Source organism: Calypte anna, chromosome 3 (assembly GCF_003957555.1).
Source record: "Calypte anna isolate BGI_N300 chromosome 3, bCalAnn1_v1.p, whole genome shotgun sequence".
Classification (NCBI taxonomy): Eukaryota; Metazoa; Chordata; class Aves; order Apodiformes; family Trochilidae; genus Calypte; species Calypte anna.
Window position 1 is genome coordinate 53,999,262 of NC_044246.1, and position 18,845 is coordinate 54,018,106.

Here is an 18,845-nt window from a genome sequence, read left to right on the forward strand (position 1 = left end):
GGTTAAAGAATGTTTCCAAAAATGCCTAACCTGTTTAAATACCTCTTTGCAATACTTGTTACTTCATTCTTGTGTGAGGCAAAGGCAATCAGGAGTGCTGAAACACTCCTATCATTTTGGATAGTTCCTTGGAACAGAATTTGGAAGCTTCTTTTGAGGTTTGCAAACAGTTCTCTTGATCTGGATCATAGCCTTAGCATAAGGCTGATGGCACTCTTAAGTTTTGTCTAGGTTGTTTTAGCATATGGCTTACTGTGATGGGACATGCTTCTCATCAGTTATAGCATCAGAAAATCAGGAACTGTGTAAAGAAGGTATTGTACTTGCAATTTTAAATTATTCTTAAGGTTTAGTGAATTGAAAGATGTGAAGAGAGACATACAATCATAATAGCTAATATGGTAAGCTAATTACTGTGTTAATACTATTTGGGCACCATCTAATTACCTTGCCAATATATGGTCTCTCTGTTCAGTGTGTATTTCTCTCCTGGTTTGTAACATCTACAAGGAATGGATGTTTTGCTCATTGTGCTGAATGTGCTGTGCTCTTCCAACAGGGAACTACTGTTACTTAAATATACTTATGTAGTTATATTTATGAAATATATATATAATTTGGAATAAGAAAGGCACATTTCGCTGGTAAAGCTTTAGCTGTTCTCATGGCACGGGAAGACAGATTTTTTTTTTTTTCTACAACTAATAGAGAGTATCACTTTTCAAACAGCTACTTTAATCAGTCACAAACTTCTTTTTCTCAAGTGTGAATGGTTATTACTGAAGTTATATTTTGCTTTGTTGATTTGTTTCTGGCTCTTATTAAGGGCTTATCTTTGTCATAATTTTTTTCCCATTGTGGATGTTGTAGATTTCATACCCATATCAATTTGGTTTAATTTCACAATCTCTATTGAAAGAATGGAAATCTGCATTTGTTCTGCACTTATTCATCATCTTTGTAAATAATTTGAGGTACAAGGCACATTACAGGGTGCAGTCTTGGTATTCTGCAACGGAGACACATTTCTGTTGTGGCTGGCTCCTGTGCAGGATCTCAAAGTCTTTGTGAAAGGAAAAGCTTCTTGCTCTCAGCATTGAACAGCCACTCTTAGCTTACTGTTTTGTCCCCATTCAAAGCATGAGTTTTTTTGTCATAGGGTAAAATGTTGAGGGATATGTAAATGAAAGCATTTTTTTCATACTTGCATATGCAACGTGGTTTCTTGTTTTTAGTCAGCCTTCTAATTCTTTGAGCTATAATATATTTACACACAAATTTTAGTTAGCATAAATTCTAAATTTTCTGATATTTTCATATAACTTATTCAATCTTTAAGTTCTTCAGACTTAAGCTTCTTAGTGTTTTGCAGTGAGTTAACAAAAGAGCAAACTCACAGCACTTGCTTAGACTCATAAAAAATCCTTGCAAAATATATCCAGTTAGTGTTTTTATTGAGAACATACCAAAACAAATACTCTATTTGAATTAACTTTTTTTTTTTTAACCCAAAATTCAGAACAAACTGTTTATCAAAGGTGCCAGTAGCCAAAGCAAGGTCTATTTTAAGCTCAGATACACAAGTGTTTAGACACCTGACTCCTCTGGAAACAAGTCGGAGTTAGAGTCTAAATACTTCTGTGGCACAGGGCCAGCAGTATAGTAATGCATTATAGTTAGCATTGGAAAACCTGGGATCTTCAATTCCTTCTTCTCTTCTCTCAGCCCTTGCATTTGTAACTGCTAGGAGGCACTATTTACTGTGTGTCGTGTCTTAAAACTAATAGGTGGCTAGAGAAAGGGCCGTTTCTCTTGCTGAATTCTGTGCATGAGCAGAGAAATCAGACTTTTTTTCTTGTAATTCATTTTTAATTTTGGTACATGCAGCCCTTCAGAAATTCAAAACGGAGTCGACTCTACTCTGAAGAAGATGACAGACAAATAAACACAAGGTCACCCAAAAGAAATCAGAAGGTTGCGATGGTTCCACAGGTACCTACGTGTATGCAGATATTTTTAGCAAAAAAGGATAGAAACCTATCTGTGTTAACTGGAAGTTAGAATACTCTTGTTTTTTAAGTTGCATTATCAATTTATGAATATTCTTGTCAGGAAAGCTGTTTCTAGGAGTAAGCCACAATTCAAAGCACACGTTTCACTTCCTTGCAAACTGGGTTCCTCAGTTTGTTTACATGTGTACCTGTTCTTTTTAATTCTGGACATAAGCATACAGAGCTACAAAGGATTCCAGACTAATCGCCTATCTTGCTCCCACAAACCATCATATCCTGCACTCTACATAAATTTAGTTAAAAACTGACTAGATTTCTTGCACTGACTACATAATTTAGAAGGGTGCAATGGAACTTAATGTATTCTAATAGTTAGGAACTTGTTCTAGGTTTGTAGCCTAAATATATTCATGGCCATCTGCACCTTCTTGATCCTGTAATGATAACATTCTCCAGGCCAAGCAGTTTGTTTTTCTACTCCTCCACTTGACTGTCTACACCTTGATATAGCATGAAAGAGCAGCTGTAATTTCTCTTAAGCCTTTATGTGCTACATTAGACAGGGCAAAATCTGTAGGGCAAAATCTCAAAAGAATTTGTATCCAAATCATTTTTCTGTACCATCACCTTACAAGCCTTAATTTGTCACACTGAAAAGTGAATTGTTACAAAACTGGTCTTATTTGTCTTCTGAACTACAGTGTGCAGTGTCAAACAGGGAAGACTTAGGAGTTGCTGTTTTGCTGGCTCCATTTTGTCACTGTTTAGGACATTTATCTGTATTTCTTGCCATGATTTCTAACAGTAGAGACTCTTGGATAATGTTCTAAGCCTGCTTGGTTTCTACTTAGATGTCTGGTTGAGGAGGTCTAGTGATTACTAGACCAACATTTCTAAGAGATCACAGCTTCTGTAGCTCATAGATCTTGCTGGTGTGCTAGGCTTTGTTTCCTTGAGTTCCAGTGGGAGAAAGGGGACCTGTATTCAGAAGGTAGTGATGAAGTGCAGCAAGAGAAGAGCCAGAAAGGTCTACCTTATGTTTTAGTGGTGCTACTAAAGGCCAAAATACTTTCAACCATTTGAGAAAGAATACCAGCTGATTATGGCATGGGTACATATTCTCAGAAAGCTATTGTTTTGGGGTTTTTTTGCAAGCAAGTTTTTCTTTCTTTCTGTCAGTTAAGACAGCCATCCCTGGAACACAATTACACAATTATTTTTCTTCTGTCTTGTTTAAACACAGATCTATGTATTATGCATGTTATCTAGGAGTATGTTTTTTTGCAATTTACAAAATAGCTTTCAAATGTAGTTAAAACTTGATTGCTTTTGTCCACACTAGTTACACCTGCAGTTTGCAGTTTTCTAAAAAGTGGACACTTTTGCTGTATGACATTCCTGTGCTAGCTTTCATTCTCAGCTGAAGAACAGTTAGTAAGAGTAAAAGCATGAATGCAAATGAGGCATTGCTGGCATCTGAGCCACATCACCTGTGGCATCATAAGGCAGTGTTCAGTGGTGCCCCAACCTTATGAAGTGTGTGTGTTTTAGTACTATGCTATTGTTACCACTAATGTAGCTTAAGTGTTGCAAGGTGTTTCTTTTAGAAGAGCTTTGTGTGGAGAGAATTTGTATTGATTCTACTGAAGGTTGCCATCTTGCTACATTTGATTGCATTGCTGATATAACAAAAAAATAATTAAACAACATGTTCAATTAAAACGTAACTATTATTAATGTGCAAACGTTTTTCAATAAAATTTATTTTCATTATTCAAATAATGAAGAACTTTAGAGTGTATTTATCTTTTTCCATTATTTTATTATATAGAAGTTTAATACAACAATGCCAACACCAGACAAGAAAGTATCACAAAAGATTGGTTTACGGCTTCGTAACCTGCTGAAACTTCCCAAAGCTCACAAGTGGTGCATATATGAATGGTTCTATTCGAATATAGATAAGTATGTTTGTTTTATATAATTCTATAAGTTGTATAATTTTATCTTATTAGTATAGAAACAAGTCGTTTTCTGAAACCGAGCTGCTTCTTCATGTAGATGTTGATTTAAGTTAATTGTTCCTCATCATCCTGTTTTTATTGTGATCACTAACAGAGCTTCAGGCTGTGAATACTCGTCTGTTGTCCAGATATTAGCCTCCTTCTTGGATCTCCTATCTTCTAGGCTCTCTCTGCAATTTGTACCTCAGTCATTGCCACTTTTTCTTTTAACACCACTAGCAAGGTTGGGTGAATTGTTTAAATAACTATTTATATTTGGCTCCTAATAATGAAAACTTAATTTTGAAAAGCAAAAATCATTATTGATTTTTTTAATTGCTTTTACTTCGTAATTTATTATTGCTGTGGCTTTTTTCCCTAACAGAAGGCAGACATGGCAACAGAAAAACATTTTAGGATGTGTTCATTACGAACAGAAAAATTGCTTGTCCATTTTCCCTAGTTTTAAAGTCATCATCTGTAGTATTTCATTCCTTCAAAAGAAGTAATCTCTTACATGGCTTATTTTTCCCCTTACATGAAAAAAAAAAATCCTAAACCCTACTTGCCCCTAGTAGTCAATTTAATATGTGACACTTAAAATTATTATTTTTACAACAGTCCAAGAGCTTCTAGCTTATTCTCAAAGAATTGTCAAAGGAACAAGTCTATCAGTCTATCAGAAGACTAGAATTTTAGTTTATCAGATAATTCTGAAAATCTCATCAATAGTTATCAATGTATGCTTGTAATGCTAGTAAAATATGATCATGTTAGTCTGTAGCATATTTTACTAAGAAACTACATACCTTTGGAAGAAGAATTTTCATGCATATTGTTTTGAGTGATAGATCTCGACTTAATGAGAAGCTTAAAGAGGTTTAAGGCAATAGTCAGTTGTCATTGGCTCACTGTACAAGTCTTAACACATTTTAATCAAATTGTCTTGTCCAGAATTGAAATTGTCAGTTTAAATGTCAAGTCTGTTATAATTTTTTGAAATATTTTAATCTTTTGAACCATCATTTGTGGTTATTGGATTATCAAAGCTGTTTGTTGGATTCTCTCTCTGCTACTGCAGAGGACTGTTTTTTGTAAAATCCAATTGAGTTTTGACACAGAGAGGGTTCTGAAGAGCTGCATACTACTACAGTGATCATGGGCCCTCAGAAACAGATGCAGCTGTAGTGTGCTTACACCATTTCCCAGAGCTTCCAGTCCTGTTGGTACTGTGGATCTACAGTTTTCCTGCTTGGGGACAAGCAAAAGTAAAAACAATCAAGCAGGGATTCTCTTTCTCCCCAAAAAGCCCCCAAACACGTCAAAACACATAGATATTAGTAGCAGTAAATCTGGATAAAATAAAACTCTGTTTTATAGACTTCCTTATCTGTTTTCTGAGCCTCATTAATCATCCTTCATGCTTTCCTTTTTCCTTCATGTCACAAATCTTCTACTGCAACAATATTCTCATTCATTATTGCCCAGGTTTCCCCTCTATACACCTGTCTTCTCTCCTGCTACCCCACATACTTAAAAGCAGTGTTGCTCTTTGTTCTGTGCTTGGGGATATTCTTCTCCAAATGCCAGTGTCCTGTAGACAGTGGAGAAAAGTTGCTTTATCTAGCATGCACTTATTTTGTTCTCATCAGGTGAGATCTATTTTAGTTGCATAGTCTTTAATGATTAACCTGCCATTAGACCAACATATCGATTCCTACTCACTTATCTCTTGAGCCCAAGAAGAATATGGCAGTGATAAAACACAGATACAGAGAGGTCATAGAATCCATGAGAAATTCCTAAGTTTTGTAGGTAGGTTCTCTGAACTGTCACTTCATCTTGAGGTCATGGTGTGAGATAATAGAACTCTCACCTGTATAGTTGTAGGAAATGACAAGCTGGGTTGATTTCCTGTGTTTTTTGAACCCTCTGTTGTGAGAATTTGGGTTATAACTGAATGAATTAATGAAAAAGGTACTGTTTATTTCTCAGTATCGCATTGTCTCTCTCTTTATTCTTAATACTTCACCATATCTTTATGGTTTCCTTCACTGTTTTGCAACATCCTGATGACACTGCATTGGCTTGGCTGAAGTTTCATTTGGTCCCTTTATGTACATTACAAAGCAGGATGAGTGCATATATTTTGCTGTATTAACAAGAGAGAGTAACATTTTTAAACATTGCTGATAGTAAGGCTCAAGTAGAACAATAGACCATGAAACTATCTTTGTTTTCAGTTGAGTTTATTTCAGGTTAAATTTGTCCTTTGGAGTAGGACAATCTTATTATATGACTAAATTATACTTTTTGTTTTCAATGTATTTCTTATGATGGCTGTCTTGTGGAATCTTGTGGTTTACTATGTGTAGTTAAATAAGAACCAATTATGTTTCAACAGACCACTATTTGAAGGAGATAATGACTTCTGTATATGTCTGAAGGAATCTTTTCCAAATCTGAAAACAAGAAAATTGACAAGAGTAGAGTGGGGGAAAATCAGACGATTAATGGGAAAACCACGGAGGTAATTTTGGTGTTGTGTGTTTTTTTGTTGTTTGTTGGTTGGTTTTTTTGTCGTGTTTTTTTTTTCCTTTATTTTTCAGTACTGTCATGCTTTAGCAGTTTGGGCAGATGGCAAACATATGACACAATTCCTCTATTCTCTCCCTACACAAAGGGAAGATAAAAGAGCAATAAGGACTGGAGACCTTAAGTTGGAAACTGAAAACAATTAGATACAGATTTTACTAACACAAGGGAAAGGTAACATAAAGGGTAAAATAACAAAAAATACAAATACATATATATATACACACACACAAGCTGATAGATAGCAGGTGTCTAGCTGGTGGTAACAAACAGCAGCACAGCCAGCAGGAAGCAGGAGGAAAAAGAGGGAGGAGCTGCTGACTTTCTGATCTTTATTATTGAGCATGGCAGGAAATGGGAGGGAATTGATCCCTCCCTTTGTGTTCCACCCCTCTCAGAGTCTGAAAGCCCTCCTGCTTTGGTTCTGCCTGTTCAAACGGTGACATTCCACCCGTTATTCCATTCCATTTCTCTCCATACTCATTCACCTGGCGCTCCTCTGTCTTTAAAGAAGATTTTTGTTAATTCCAGGCTGCAGGTGCTCATCATGGCAGCTTCTCAAAGCAAAACAGATGGTACAGGGTCTGCAGGGTTCATGCCCTCACATGCTGTGAACTCTTCCTGAGACTCTGGGACACCACTGCATTATCCTGAGGAAAAAACACTTAATACAACTAATTACTTACAAAGTGAAATTAGATGCTCTTGGCTAGAGTTAGGTTCCCCTATGGTATACAGTGGACTTCCCCATCCTCCTGCATAAGCCACCAAGCGTGCCCTGGACGTTGAGCAGAAACAACCCCATGGACAGGTTTCTCTTTGCCCAAAGCAGGATAGACCCAAACAGTTTTTCCCAACAGATTCTTTTCACACACAACAGGGGCTTTATCCCCATCCACTGTATGTAGACAGTCTGATTGAGCAGGACCAGCTCGATTGATAGATTCCACCAGTGTTAACTAGCCAGGTGGCTTCTGCCAAACGTATATCCCAGTTTTTAAAGTCCCACCACCCATTGCTTTCAGGGTGTTTTTCAGCAAGCCATTGTAGCATTCATTTTTTCCTGATGCTGGTCCATGGTAGTGAATATGGTATCCACTCTACACCATGCTCTTTAGCCCAGTTGTCTATGAGATGGTTTTTGCAATGAGTCCCATTGTCTGACTCGATCCACCAAAACACTTGCCTCTCAAGCCCCAGAACAGTGTTAGGGGCAGTGCCATGAGGCACAGGAATGTTTCCAACCAACCAGTGCTTGCTTCAACCATTGTGAGCACAGAGCGCTTACTCTGGCGAGTCTGAGGGAGTGTGATGGCATAAATCTGCCAGGCCTCTCCAGACTTGTATTTACACCAACGTCCCCTCTACCACAGAGGTTTTAAAGGTTTAGCTTCTTTGATTGCTGAACATATATCAATCATGAATTACTGGTGTAATAATGTCTAAAGTTAAATACACCCCTGGGTCATGGGCCCATTGGTATGTTGCATCTTGCCCTTGGTGACCTGAAGTGTCATGGGCTCAGAGAGCTAAGAACGGTTCACTTCTGTGCTCCCAGTCTAAATCTGTTTGAAACACTTTAGCTGCCTGGTCTGTCTGATGGTTTTGCTGGTGTTCTTCACTGGTCCCATTCTTAGGTACATGGGTGTCCATGTGACATACCCTTACCATTAGTGTCTCTAACCAGGCAGTGATAACTTGTCACAGAGTGGCAGCCCAAAAAGGCTTCCCCCTGTGATGCCAGTTGTCCCGTTTCCATCCCTTCAGCAAGGCATTTGCTGCCATCCATGAGTCAGTGTAGAGGTAAAGCAATGGCCATTTTTCCTGTTCAGCAATGTCCAGGGCCAGCTGCATGGCTATTACCTCTGCAAACTGGCTGGATTCACCGTCCCCCTCAGCTGCTTGAATGACTTGTCTTGTGGGACTCCAAATTGCTGCTTTCCACCTCTGCTGACTTCCTACAAGATGGCAGGATCCATCAGTGTAGAGAGCAAACCTCTCATAATCTGAAAGTTCATTATATGGAGGGGCTTCCTCAGCACAGTTCACTGTCTCATCTGGTGGCATTCCAAAATCTTTACCCTCTGGCCAGTTTGTAATCACCTCCACAATGTCTGGACTATCACATCCCCCTGTTTGACCTCACTGTGTTATCAAGGCAATCCACTTACTCCAGGTGGCATCAGTGGCATGGTGTGTAGATGAGATCCTCCCCTTGAACATCCACTTCAGAACTGGGGTACCAGGAGGAGCATTGCCTCAGTACCAGTCACTTCTGAAGTGGCTCGAACTCCTTCATAAGCAGCCAATATTTCTTTCAGTTGGAGTGTAATTGGCCTCTGAACCTTTAGACTGCTGACTCCAAAACCCTAGGGGTCAACCTTGAGTCTCATCAGGTGCTTTCTGTCAGAGGCTCCAGATGGGACCATTATCACCAGCTGCAGTGTAGAGCACATTTTTAATCTCCTGTCCTGTTCAGACAGGTCCCAGGGCCACAGCATGGACTCTCTCTCATTTTATCTGTTCAAAGGCCTGTTGCTGTTCAGGGCCCCATGTAAAACACTTTTTTCTTTCGGGTGATGTCATAAGGGGGTTTTACAGTCTGAGTGTACCCAGGAATGTGCATCCTCCAAAATCCCACCGTACCCAAGAAGGTCTGCGTCTCTTTCTTATTAGTGGTTGACAACATGGTTAGTTTTGCTGACCACATCCATAGGGATGTGCTGGCACCCATCTTGCCATCTAACTTCCAGGAACTGGGACTCTGGCAGATCCCTTGACCTTGCTTTTCTTTATAGCAAAACCAGCTTCTAGTAGTATGCAGATTACTTTCCTGCCTTTTTCAAAGACTTCTTCAGCGGTATGACCCCATACAACAATATCATCAATGTACTGCAGATGAGCTGGAGCTCCACCCTTCTCCAGCGCCTTGTGGATCAGTCCATGGCAGATGGTGGGACTATGCTTCCATCCCTGAGGCAGTCGTCTCCAGGTGTACTGGAAGCCCCTCCAGGTGAAAGCAAATTGGGGCCTGTACTCTGCTGCTATAGGAATGAAGAACACGTTATCCATGTCAGTAGTTACATACCATTTGGCTGCCTTAGACTCCAGTTCATATTGAAGCTCCAACATATCTGCACCAGCAGCACTCATTGATGGTGTAACTTCATTTACACCATGATAATCCACAGTTAATCTCCATCCTTCATCAGGCTTCCACACTGGCCATATAGGACTATTGAAAGATGAGTGAGTCTTGCTGATCACCCCTTGGATCTCCAACTATCAAAGAAGATTTTGTATGGGAAGCAGGGAGTCTGTTGGTATGGTGCTGCCACTGATGTACTGTGATAGCTGCAGTTGGTACCTGCTGTTGCTCTACCCTCATCAGGCCCACCACACAAGGGTCAGACAACAATTGTCAGACAATCGGTCAATGCCCTCAGTTTCCACAGCTGCTACATCAAAGGAAGTCTATACCAAAGATGCACAGACCATCTGGGCCAGCCACTATATGGTGGGTCTCCCAGTCATTACTTGTCAGGCTCAGTGCAGCCTGCACTACAGTGAGTTCTTGAGACCCTCCTGTGACTCCAGAGATGGTAACAGTCTGCTCCTTTGTGATTTGATGGTAGCAAAGTGCACTGTGCACCAGTGTCTACCAGGGCACTGTATCTCTGTGGTTCTGCTGTGCCAGGCCACCAAATCCACACCATCCAGTAAACTCAGTTATCCCTCTCCTCCACCTGGCTGGAGGCAGCGCCCCTCTACTGCTGAGTACAGCACCCACATTGAACCAGAAGGGTTTGTGTGGCAAACTGGACCCTCACTGTTACTTCCTTTACTCATAGTTGGGTTGGAGACCCATCTGTTGGGGCCAGCAATGGGTATTCCTTGGGAGTCTGGAGTGGCCATCATTCTGGAAACACTACCCCTGCTGGTATTACCTTGCAGCTCCTGTGAACTCGGGCACACAGGGTAGCAGTGGGTTTGCCATCCCATATACTCATGTTTTCACCAAGTTTACATAGAGTTGACCACAGTGAACTGCGAGTTGAGGTCTGCCTACCCTGAGCTGGCCTAGGGAAGCGCCTGGTTTTGATAGCTGATTCATGAATCCATTCAGAAGAACAGTGAGGGTTACTCTCTGTCTCCATCATGGGTAACTTATCATGCAGCTTCTCAAAAGAGGTTTTTAACTCCTCAGCCATAGTTTTGAACTCCCGAGCCATTTTTCCACAGCTGAGACATGAGCCTGTAAGGGGTTAGAGACACTGTCTTCTCACCGTCTTAGCTGGCTAATAAATTCACCGACAATCAGTGGTGTTTCATTATCTCCCCCAACGACCCTTCCCCCCCCTCCCTTCGTGGGAGTACGAAGCAGGGGCACTCTCTGTAAGCTTTTTAAGCAGAAGCCTCCTGCATGGAATTTCGTCAGGATCCTCAGGTGCTTCCCCATCACCACGGATGACCTCCTAAAATGCCAGCTCCCTCAGATATCTGATGCCTCTTTCCACAGTGTTTGGTGTTTCCAAAGACTGTAAGTACCTCTGTTCTCCCATTTACCTTACCAGTGCTCCTATCTCTGGCTAATGGATCCCAGCTGCCAAGCGTCTCTGCCCTCCAGGTCTGCTATATCCGCTCCCTTGTCCCAGCACCACAGCATCCAAGCAGTCAGTGATTGACCTTCATCGGGAGCATAATCCTTTCTTAAATTTCATGTCTCTTTCAGAGACATGGATTGGACAATTATCTTAGGTTCCGAATCACTCTCCTGGGTTGTTCCTGCCTCAGGCCGACTCTCGCTGCTCAGCACAAATGTTGGACATTGAACCGCTCCTGGAGCGTTTTTAGGCACAATGATAACCAAAACAAGTATCACCAACTATCACCAAGGCCTTGAAACTCTGGCGGATCAAACTCGGCAGAGAAAGGAACAGAATAATTTTGCATAGTGAATGCATTCACCAAAGAATCCCTAAACTCCCCAGTTAAATTCCCAACTGATTTCATTCCCACAGAAGTCCCTGTTTTAACAGCATAGTAAATTATCATGTCTAGGACAGGGAACCATATAAAACAACATGCACGAATGAGTAAATACAAAATGGCAGTATTTAACAAGTCTTTCACCCATGCCATTTTTAAAGCCATTTTTCTTTTTTCAATTTCCAACTTAAAGCATTTACAGTTAAAAGACAAAATTAAATTCAAGCCCCACGTTGGGCAACAATTATTCTGTCATGGTTTAGCAGTTTGGGTGAGCTACAAACCTAGGGCAGAATTCCTCTCTATTCCCCCCACACACACAAAGGGAAGATAAAAGGGCAATAAAAGACTGGACACCTTAAGTTGGAAACTGAAGACAATTAGATACAGATTTTACTAATACAAGTGAAAGGTAATAACATAAAGGGTAAAGTAACAAAAAATACAAATATATACAACCCGATAGATAGCAGGTGGCTAGCTAGTGGTAACAAACAGCAGCACAGTCAGCAGGAGGAATAAGAGGGGGAAGCTGCTGACTTTGTGATCTTTTATAGAGTTATGGCAGGAAATGGGAGGTTATAGATCCCTCCCTCTGCATTCAGCCCCTCTCAGAGTCTGAAAAGCCCTTCTTCTTTAGTTTGTCCTGTTCAAACAGTGACAGGTGCTTTCTGGAAGCACAGGCAAATTTTTCACTAATTTTTGTTCTGGCTATAACTAAGCTTATAATGGGAAAAAGGAGTGCACATTTCTATCTCATTTGTTTTATTCTTTTTAAACCATTTTATAGATCCTTAACTTTTACTGGCCTTGTTACCAAAGCAGAGAGAGGAGAAATTCACCCATAAAGTAGTAGATGTTTTAGAGAAAAATCCAAATTTAATGAAGAGCGCAGTTTTTCTCTGGTTTAGAATTATTAAATCCACTGATTCAGTTCAGCCTTTTCACGTAACCTATACAATTTAGACTAGATAGGGAAAGCTTAGGAAAGATCTCATCTCTGTGTACAAATATCTGAAGGGCTAGAGAACACAGCACCAGACTCTTCAGTGTTGTCTGGAGATAAGATGCAATGGGCACAAACTGAAACACAGCAGGTTTAGTCTTAAGATAAGGAAACACTTTTCTTCTGTGAGCGTGACTGAACACTGGCACAGGTTGCTCAGAGAGGTGACAGAATCTCCTTCCTTAGGGTTCTCAAAGGTCATCTGCATATGGTACTGAGCAGCCTCCTGTGGGTGACTCTGCTTGGAGTGATTGGAGCAGGTGACCTCCAGAGATCCTTCACAAACTCAACCATTCTGTGATTCTGTAAGATTGGGAGAAAAATACATAAGTAGTATTATAAAAATAAATTACTTGTTTATTTACAAAAGTATAAATACTGAATATAAATACTAAAGCACTGAATCCAATTCATAGATCCACTGCACTGAGTCATATCATATTTAGTGTGATGGAGGCTGTTTCATCTTCCTTACCTATAAAGAGCTTTACATAACTAAAAATTGACAGTCCAAGGAAGCAGCATAGCCTGCTTAAAAGCCGCTCCTTTTGGAAAGGTGCTCATATCATTTGAGCTTAGCAATAAAATAACCTTTAAGTTCCTCTGTCACCATGCTTTCCACTGAGAGAGAACTGGTGTGTTTGGAGGTTAAATTATTATTTGTTGCTTTTCATTTCTGCCCAAAGTAGGTACCGCTAGCGAAGGTCAGCTTACCTCATTCAAGCAGTTTGTTGGACCCTTGTGACAACTTCCTATTTTTCCTGTTTATTAGTTGATTTTTGGTTTTGTTTTGACTTTCTGGGGAAAAGAGTGGGTGGTGGTGGTTTTTTGAGTTCGGGGTTTTTGTTAAGTTATGATATAATGAGTTTTTTAAAAAGAGAGACTCATGCCTAAGTAACCCCAAGTCTAAGTAGGCAGGAAGTTGTTTTATGTGAATTTATGTGAATTCTGAAGTACAAGTATTTGACTGAATATAACATTTGGTTTTGTTTGTCAACGAAAAGTTTGGTATCTTGCTTTTTAACAACATAAAAAGAGTGACCCTTGGGCTCTGTTCTAAAAGTTCCTTAATTACTCTAAGTGATTTGAATATTTTTAAAGATAATTCTCATCTAGTTCTAGAGCAAAACTTTTCAGCATAACTCGTCTGTTAGAAATCTCTTTATCTGTCCTTACTGTGTGCAAGTAAGCTAAATACCACATTAGTACCAATATCTCCCCTTGGGGGAGGAGAAAAAATAAGATGTTGCATCCACAGTGTTGATGGCAGAGGGTAAGAGTGTCTCTATGTGGTTATCATTTTTTAACTTTGTTTTAGATATATTGTTATATATTCTCATGTCTGCTGCTTCTTTAAATGTCCTATCACACCATCAACAGTGTGGTTGACACAACAGTATTCTTCATGGGGACCTGCAGAGCTTGTAAGATTCCAGTAGACTGTGGGGAAAGATATGCTCCAAGAAAAGGAAGAGGTAATAGTTAGTCTTGTGTAATCTGTATAAACTTCATTGGGTTTGTGAAATAGCAATGGATATGAATTAAGTTCAGATATGCTTGTCTGTTGGTTCTCATGACTGAGGTAGAAACTGAGAAGAATGTTTGACCTCTTAAAAAGCCTCTAGAGAAAAGTAGTTTTCAGTGTGATCTGTACCACAGTTTTCCTCTTAATTTTTTCATAGGAATGGCATGAAGGTGGGACAACCATTATTAAATATACTTGGGGGGGTGGGCATGGGGTTAGAGGTTTCCAGTAACAGAAGCCAGAAATACATTGGAAATACTTTCTACCCCCATGACCTAAAGCATTTGGTTGGAAGAGACTTTTTTGGGGGACATAGGAGCTTATTTATTTATTTATTCTCATACTCAACGAAATTGAAAAGGTCTCACCTCCATTTTGCTACTTCATATTTGCAGCCCACTGCAAGTAGTCAATATAAGGCAAATGGGAACTCCTAAATGAGACTACCCAAATAAGCTTTGCATAGGTCTCCCAACCACCATCTCTTCCACTGGCATATTCCTTTCCAGATATTTTGAATTCCTAATCGTTAGGCAATACTCAGTTCCACATAAATGCATTCTGCTTTTCACAGCTACAGTTCTTTAATCTACAGTGTATTTTCTGGACTACAGAAAGAGCAGTGACAAGTTCTGTGGTGATAATGACTGGAAAGCCAAGTAAAGGAAGCTTCAGTGCAATGCATTACTACACGAAGCTGGCAGAAGTTCATCGCAGCTTTATTTCACTCTTGTTCATTATTTTTATTTTTATTTTCTTAAATACCTTGCTTAGGACTAAGATCACATTATGTTCACACTGTACACTCTGAACAGAACAGAGGGTCCGTGCGCCATATAACATAGAAACCACGTATAAGATGAAAGGCAAATGATGCATGCATATAGACAAGTGAGTGTGAAACTACTGCTAACTATCAAAGTCTCAGCACACTGGCAGCTTAGTTTCTAATGATCTCAGATATGTTGCAGGGAAAAGAAATTTTTAACAATAGTGAAATGGCTTTCTGGAACTCTGCAAGTGGGAGGGTATAAAAAAGAAACATAAGAATATTTCAGCATAAAGTAGGAGAATAGTAAAAGCAGCCCTGGAAGTAGGAGATGGTTGGTTAGTATTGAGTTAGAGATAAATAGCTGAGGAAGATTTTGAAGGGATTTAAAACAGATAACAATTTGCAGTATAGAGCAGGACCCCAGTGGTGTTAACTGTCTTCTAAAATAACCCCATAAAATATGACTTTTTCTTGATTGGTGGTAAATATATAATTGTCAGAGTTCCACAGGAAATGTATAAATTACATTTGACTATATAAAGCAATTAATAAAGGTGATAAATAATTCGATAAATAAATGCTGGGGCAATTAAGCAGCACACATACAGCAGCTATGGATCATGCCTATTCAGTAGGTTAGAAGTGAAAAAAAAAATGAATAAAATCAAGTAAGGGCCTTGGGAGTAAGTCTTTTTAATCTTCTAGATTACTTTTTAAGACACACACACATACAAAATGGGGAGACTATCTGATTTTTACACAATATCCCCAATTTCAAACAAATTTGTACTTCTGTTCAGAAAAATTCATCTGCAGAACAGAGATTTTGTGGTGAGTTTTGCTTGCATGTGTGCAGAGGTCAAGACACAGCAAAATGCAATTTTATGTTCAGAGTCTGGTGCCCTTTAAAGCTAAGTTAGTTTAATAGAGCTAATGATCACAGGTGAAAGGGATTGAACTAGTACTCAGAGTAGACTGGAGATGGAACCTACTTTAGCTTTGTTGTGACAGCCAGTGGATCCCTGTAGACAGAAAAAGTCATAAAAAGTTGTACTTTTATGATATACTGATGCAAACAGCTTGCATTCTTGAGTATTATTTCCAAAGAATACTTTTAAGAGTGATAATTCTGAAGAATAACACTTTCTACATCATTCAACAGATTTCCTCTTCACTTTGCCCAAACTTTTACTATCTGTGGTTTATAAACTGTGCCTATTTATTTGATATGTTTTGACATATGTATATGTTTTCAGTGCTCAATTTAAGTATGGTTTTACCTAATTGCATTATAGATGTTCCTCTGCGTTCTTTGAGGAAGAGAGATCAGCATTAAAACAGAAACGGCAGAAAATAAGACTTCTGCAACAGCGGAAAGTTGCAGATATTTCACAGTTCAAAGATCTTCCAGAAGAAATTCCATTACCTCTTGTAATAGGAACAAAAGTTACAGGTAAATTCTTTAAAACAAATGGCCAAACGGTTTGTAAAGATTATAGTAAAACTTATGCTTAGTGCACATATTTAAATTTAAAACATGAACAATTGTACGGGTTTTATTTTTAGCCCATTAAGAAAGTGCTTGTGAGGATTAGCTGATATTTTTAAAACTGATACAGTTTTGAGGTACAAATTTGCAGCCCAGAAAGCCAGCTGGGTCCTGGGCTGCTTCAAAACAAGCATAGACAGCCAGCTGAGGGAGGGGATTCTCCCTCTCTACTGTGCTCTTGTAAGACCCCACCTGGAGTGTTCTGGAGTCCTCAACACAAGAAGGACATAAAGCTCCTGGAACATGTCTAAAGGAGAGACACTAAAATGATCAGAGGGCTGGAGCACCTCCCCTGAGAAGACAAGCTAAAGAAGTTGGGGTTGTTCAGGCTAGAGGGGGCTCCGAGGTCACCTTATAGCAAGCTTCCAGTATCTGAAGAGAGACAACAAGAAAGCTGGGGTAGGGCTTTTTACACGAGTGTGTAGTGAGAGGACATGGGAAAATGGTTTAAAACTTGAAGAGGGACGATTTAGGTTAGATATTAGGAATAAATTCTTACCTGTGAGGGTGGTGACATGCTGGAACAGCTTGCCCAAGGAAGCTGTGGCTGCCCCTTCCCTGTAAGTGTTCAAGGCCAGGTTGGATGGGGCTCTGAGCAAACCGGTCTAGTGGAAGGTGTCCCTGCCTATGCAGGGGGGGTTGGAACTAGATTACCTTTAAGGTCCCTTCCAACCCTAACCATTCTATGGTAAATACAGTATAGTTTATTTTTGCTTTTCAAATTGTAGGTTTGTTGTGGGTTTTTTTCATGTATGATGTATCTAATGAATCTTGGAGAACAAGATGCTTAAATGCAAAGAGCTGGATGTTGTCTGAAGGCTTAAAATACAATCTAATATAAAAATTGAGCTTTATTTTTCTATAAATATATCTGGTTTGAAACATACACAACTGATACTGCAGTGTAGTTGGACATGTAACCATGGCATTACCTTACTGGAAAAACTTACGCATAACTGAAGGAGTACTGTTAAAAATATTCCACACATTTTGTCTACTCTGTAAAAACTTTAATTCCTCCATCCTATCCGTCTGTGATCAGATGCTTTTCACTTTAAAATGGGATCTCCCACTACCATTCATTGCTTTTTGCATTCTTCAGCAGCACTGCCCTTAATTCTTATAGCAGAGGAGGCACAACACTGCTTCTCCTCAATTAGGAGAGCTGTGTCCTTGAGATGCATTCTTCAGTGTCTTTTGCTAAAAATGCAGTCATCACTGAAGTGGTCAAAGAGAAATGGTATACAAAAATCATCCAGAAACTGACTTTTGCCTGTAAAATGTATCTGTCAGAAAGTATTTCATATTAAGTATTGTTTTCTTTAGACCTAAGTGTAGTGCAAAGGATTAAATTTTGGAAACACTTGACTGGCAAAGATAAATTTGATAAAATTTGGCTAGTATTTCTATTGCACACAGTTCTTTTTCTGGGTTTACTTTTATTTTTATTTAATTGATGGGTTTTAAAACATACATATGAAGAGTTACTTGCAAAAGATGTCTGGTTTTCTCAACAGCATCTGAATATTACAATGTTTGGTTTGTTGTTCTCTTTTTTTTCCCTTAAGCACGTTTGCGAGGTGTCCATGATGGGCTGTTTACTGGACAAATAGACGCTGTAGATACTCTTAATGCTACATACAGGGTGACTTTTGACAGGGCAGGTCTTGGAACACACACAGTCCCAGATTATGAAGTTCTTGTAAGTATTAACGACAAATTCTTAAAACAGTTGTAACAACAAAAAAAATATGTATTTTTTTAAAATCTACAATTGCATGGTTTAATCAAAAGAAAATTTAAAATATTACATGCAGGTGGTATTGTCATAAAGTAGAAATAAGCATAACAGATACATGGGAAATTCAAAGGGAATGAGCTTCTACTGTTTAAGGTTTTATAGAACAGTATAACCCTCTATGACAAAACCATGATGACTCAGGCTGAAATAATTTACTAGACCTACTATTGCAAATTGTTATAATAGCCTGAGTTTAATATGAAGAAACATAAGAAATAGTGTAATATCACATAGAAAGTTCTGCTGTGGGGTCCTGGGAGGATTTGTAGAAAATGTTCAAGAAAATCTGAGCCTTTGTCATTTGCCAAAGTCTGGAAAGGCCTCTGATAGTCACAAGCAAGTATTACAAGTTCATTGAACATCATATGAAAACTTCTTATAGTAATGAAGCTACCTGTGGGGATGTTGCTTCCAGGGATTGTTCCTGCCAAAGACTGACCTAGACTGCAAGGTTTTTAGAGGACCCAGGTTCCTTTGAATCTTCTGTAGTGTTGAATCTACTAAGGGCCCTTAATTTGTCTAAGAACTAGTATCTGTCATGATCCAAGTTGGGAGCTTCTGCTGAACTCCAGTTATGATTTGTCTGCAACTTG

General features: G+C 39.2%; 1 protein-coding gene across 1 annotated transcript in view; it reads left to right on the forward strand.

The window, feature by feature from the left end:
* LIN9 (lin-9 DREAM MuvB core complex component) overlaps positions 1 to 18,845 on the forward strand; it is a 46,990-nt gene that overhangs the window by 13,158 nt on the left and 14,987 nt on the right. The window contains exons 4-8 of the mRNA XM_008501137.2: positions 1,888 to 1,992; positions 3,844 to 3,977; positions 6,420 to 6,545; positions 16,198 to 16,355; positions 18,020 to 18,153. Of these exons, the coding sequence (XP_008499359.1) occupies positions 1,888 to 1,992; positions 3,844 to 3,977; positions 6,420 to 6,545; positions 16,198 to 16,355; positions 18,020 to 18,153 (657 nt within the window). The remainder of the gene's footprint in view (positions 1 to 1,887; positions 1,993 to 3,843; positions 3,978 to 6,419; positions 6,546 to 16,197; positions 16,356 to 18,019; positions 18,154 to 18,845) is intronic.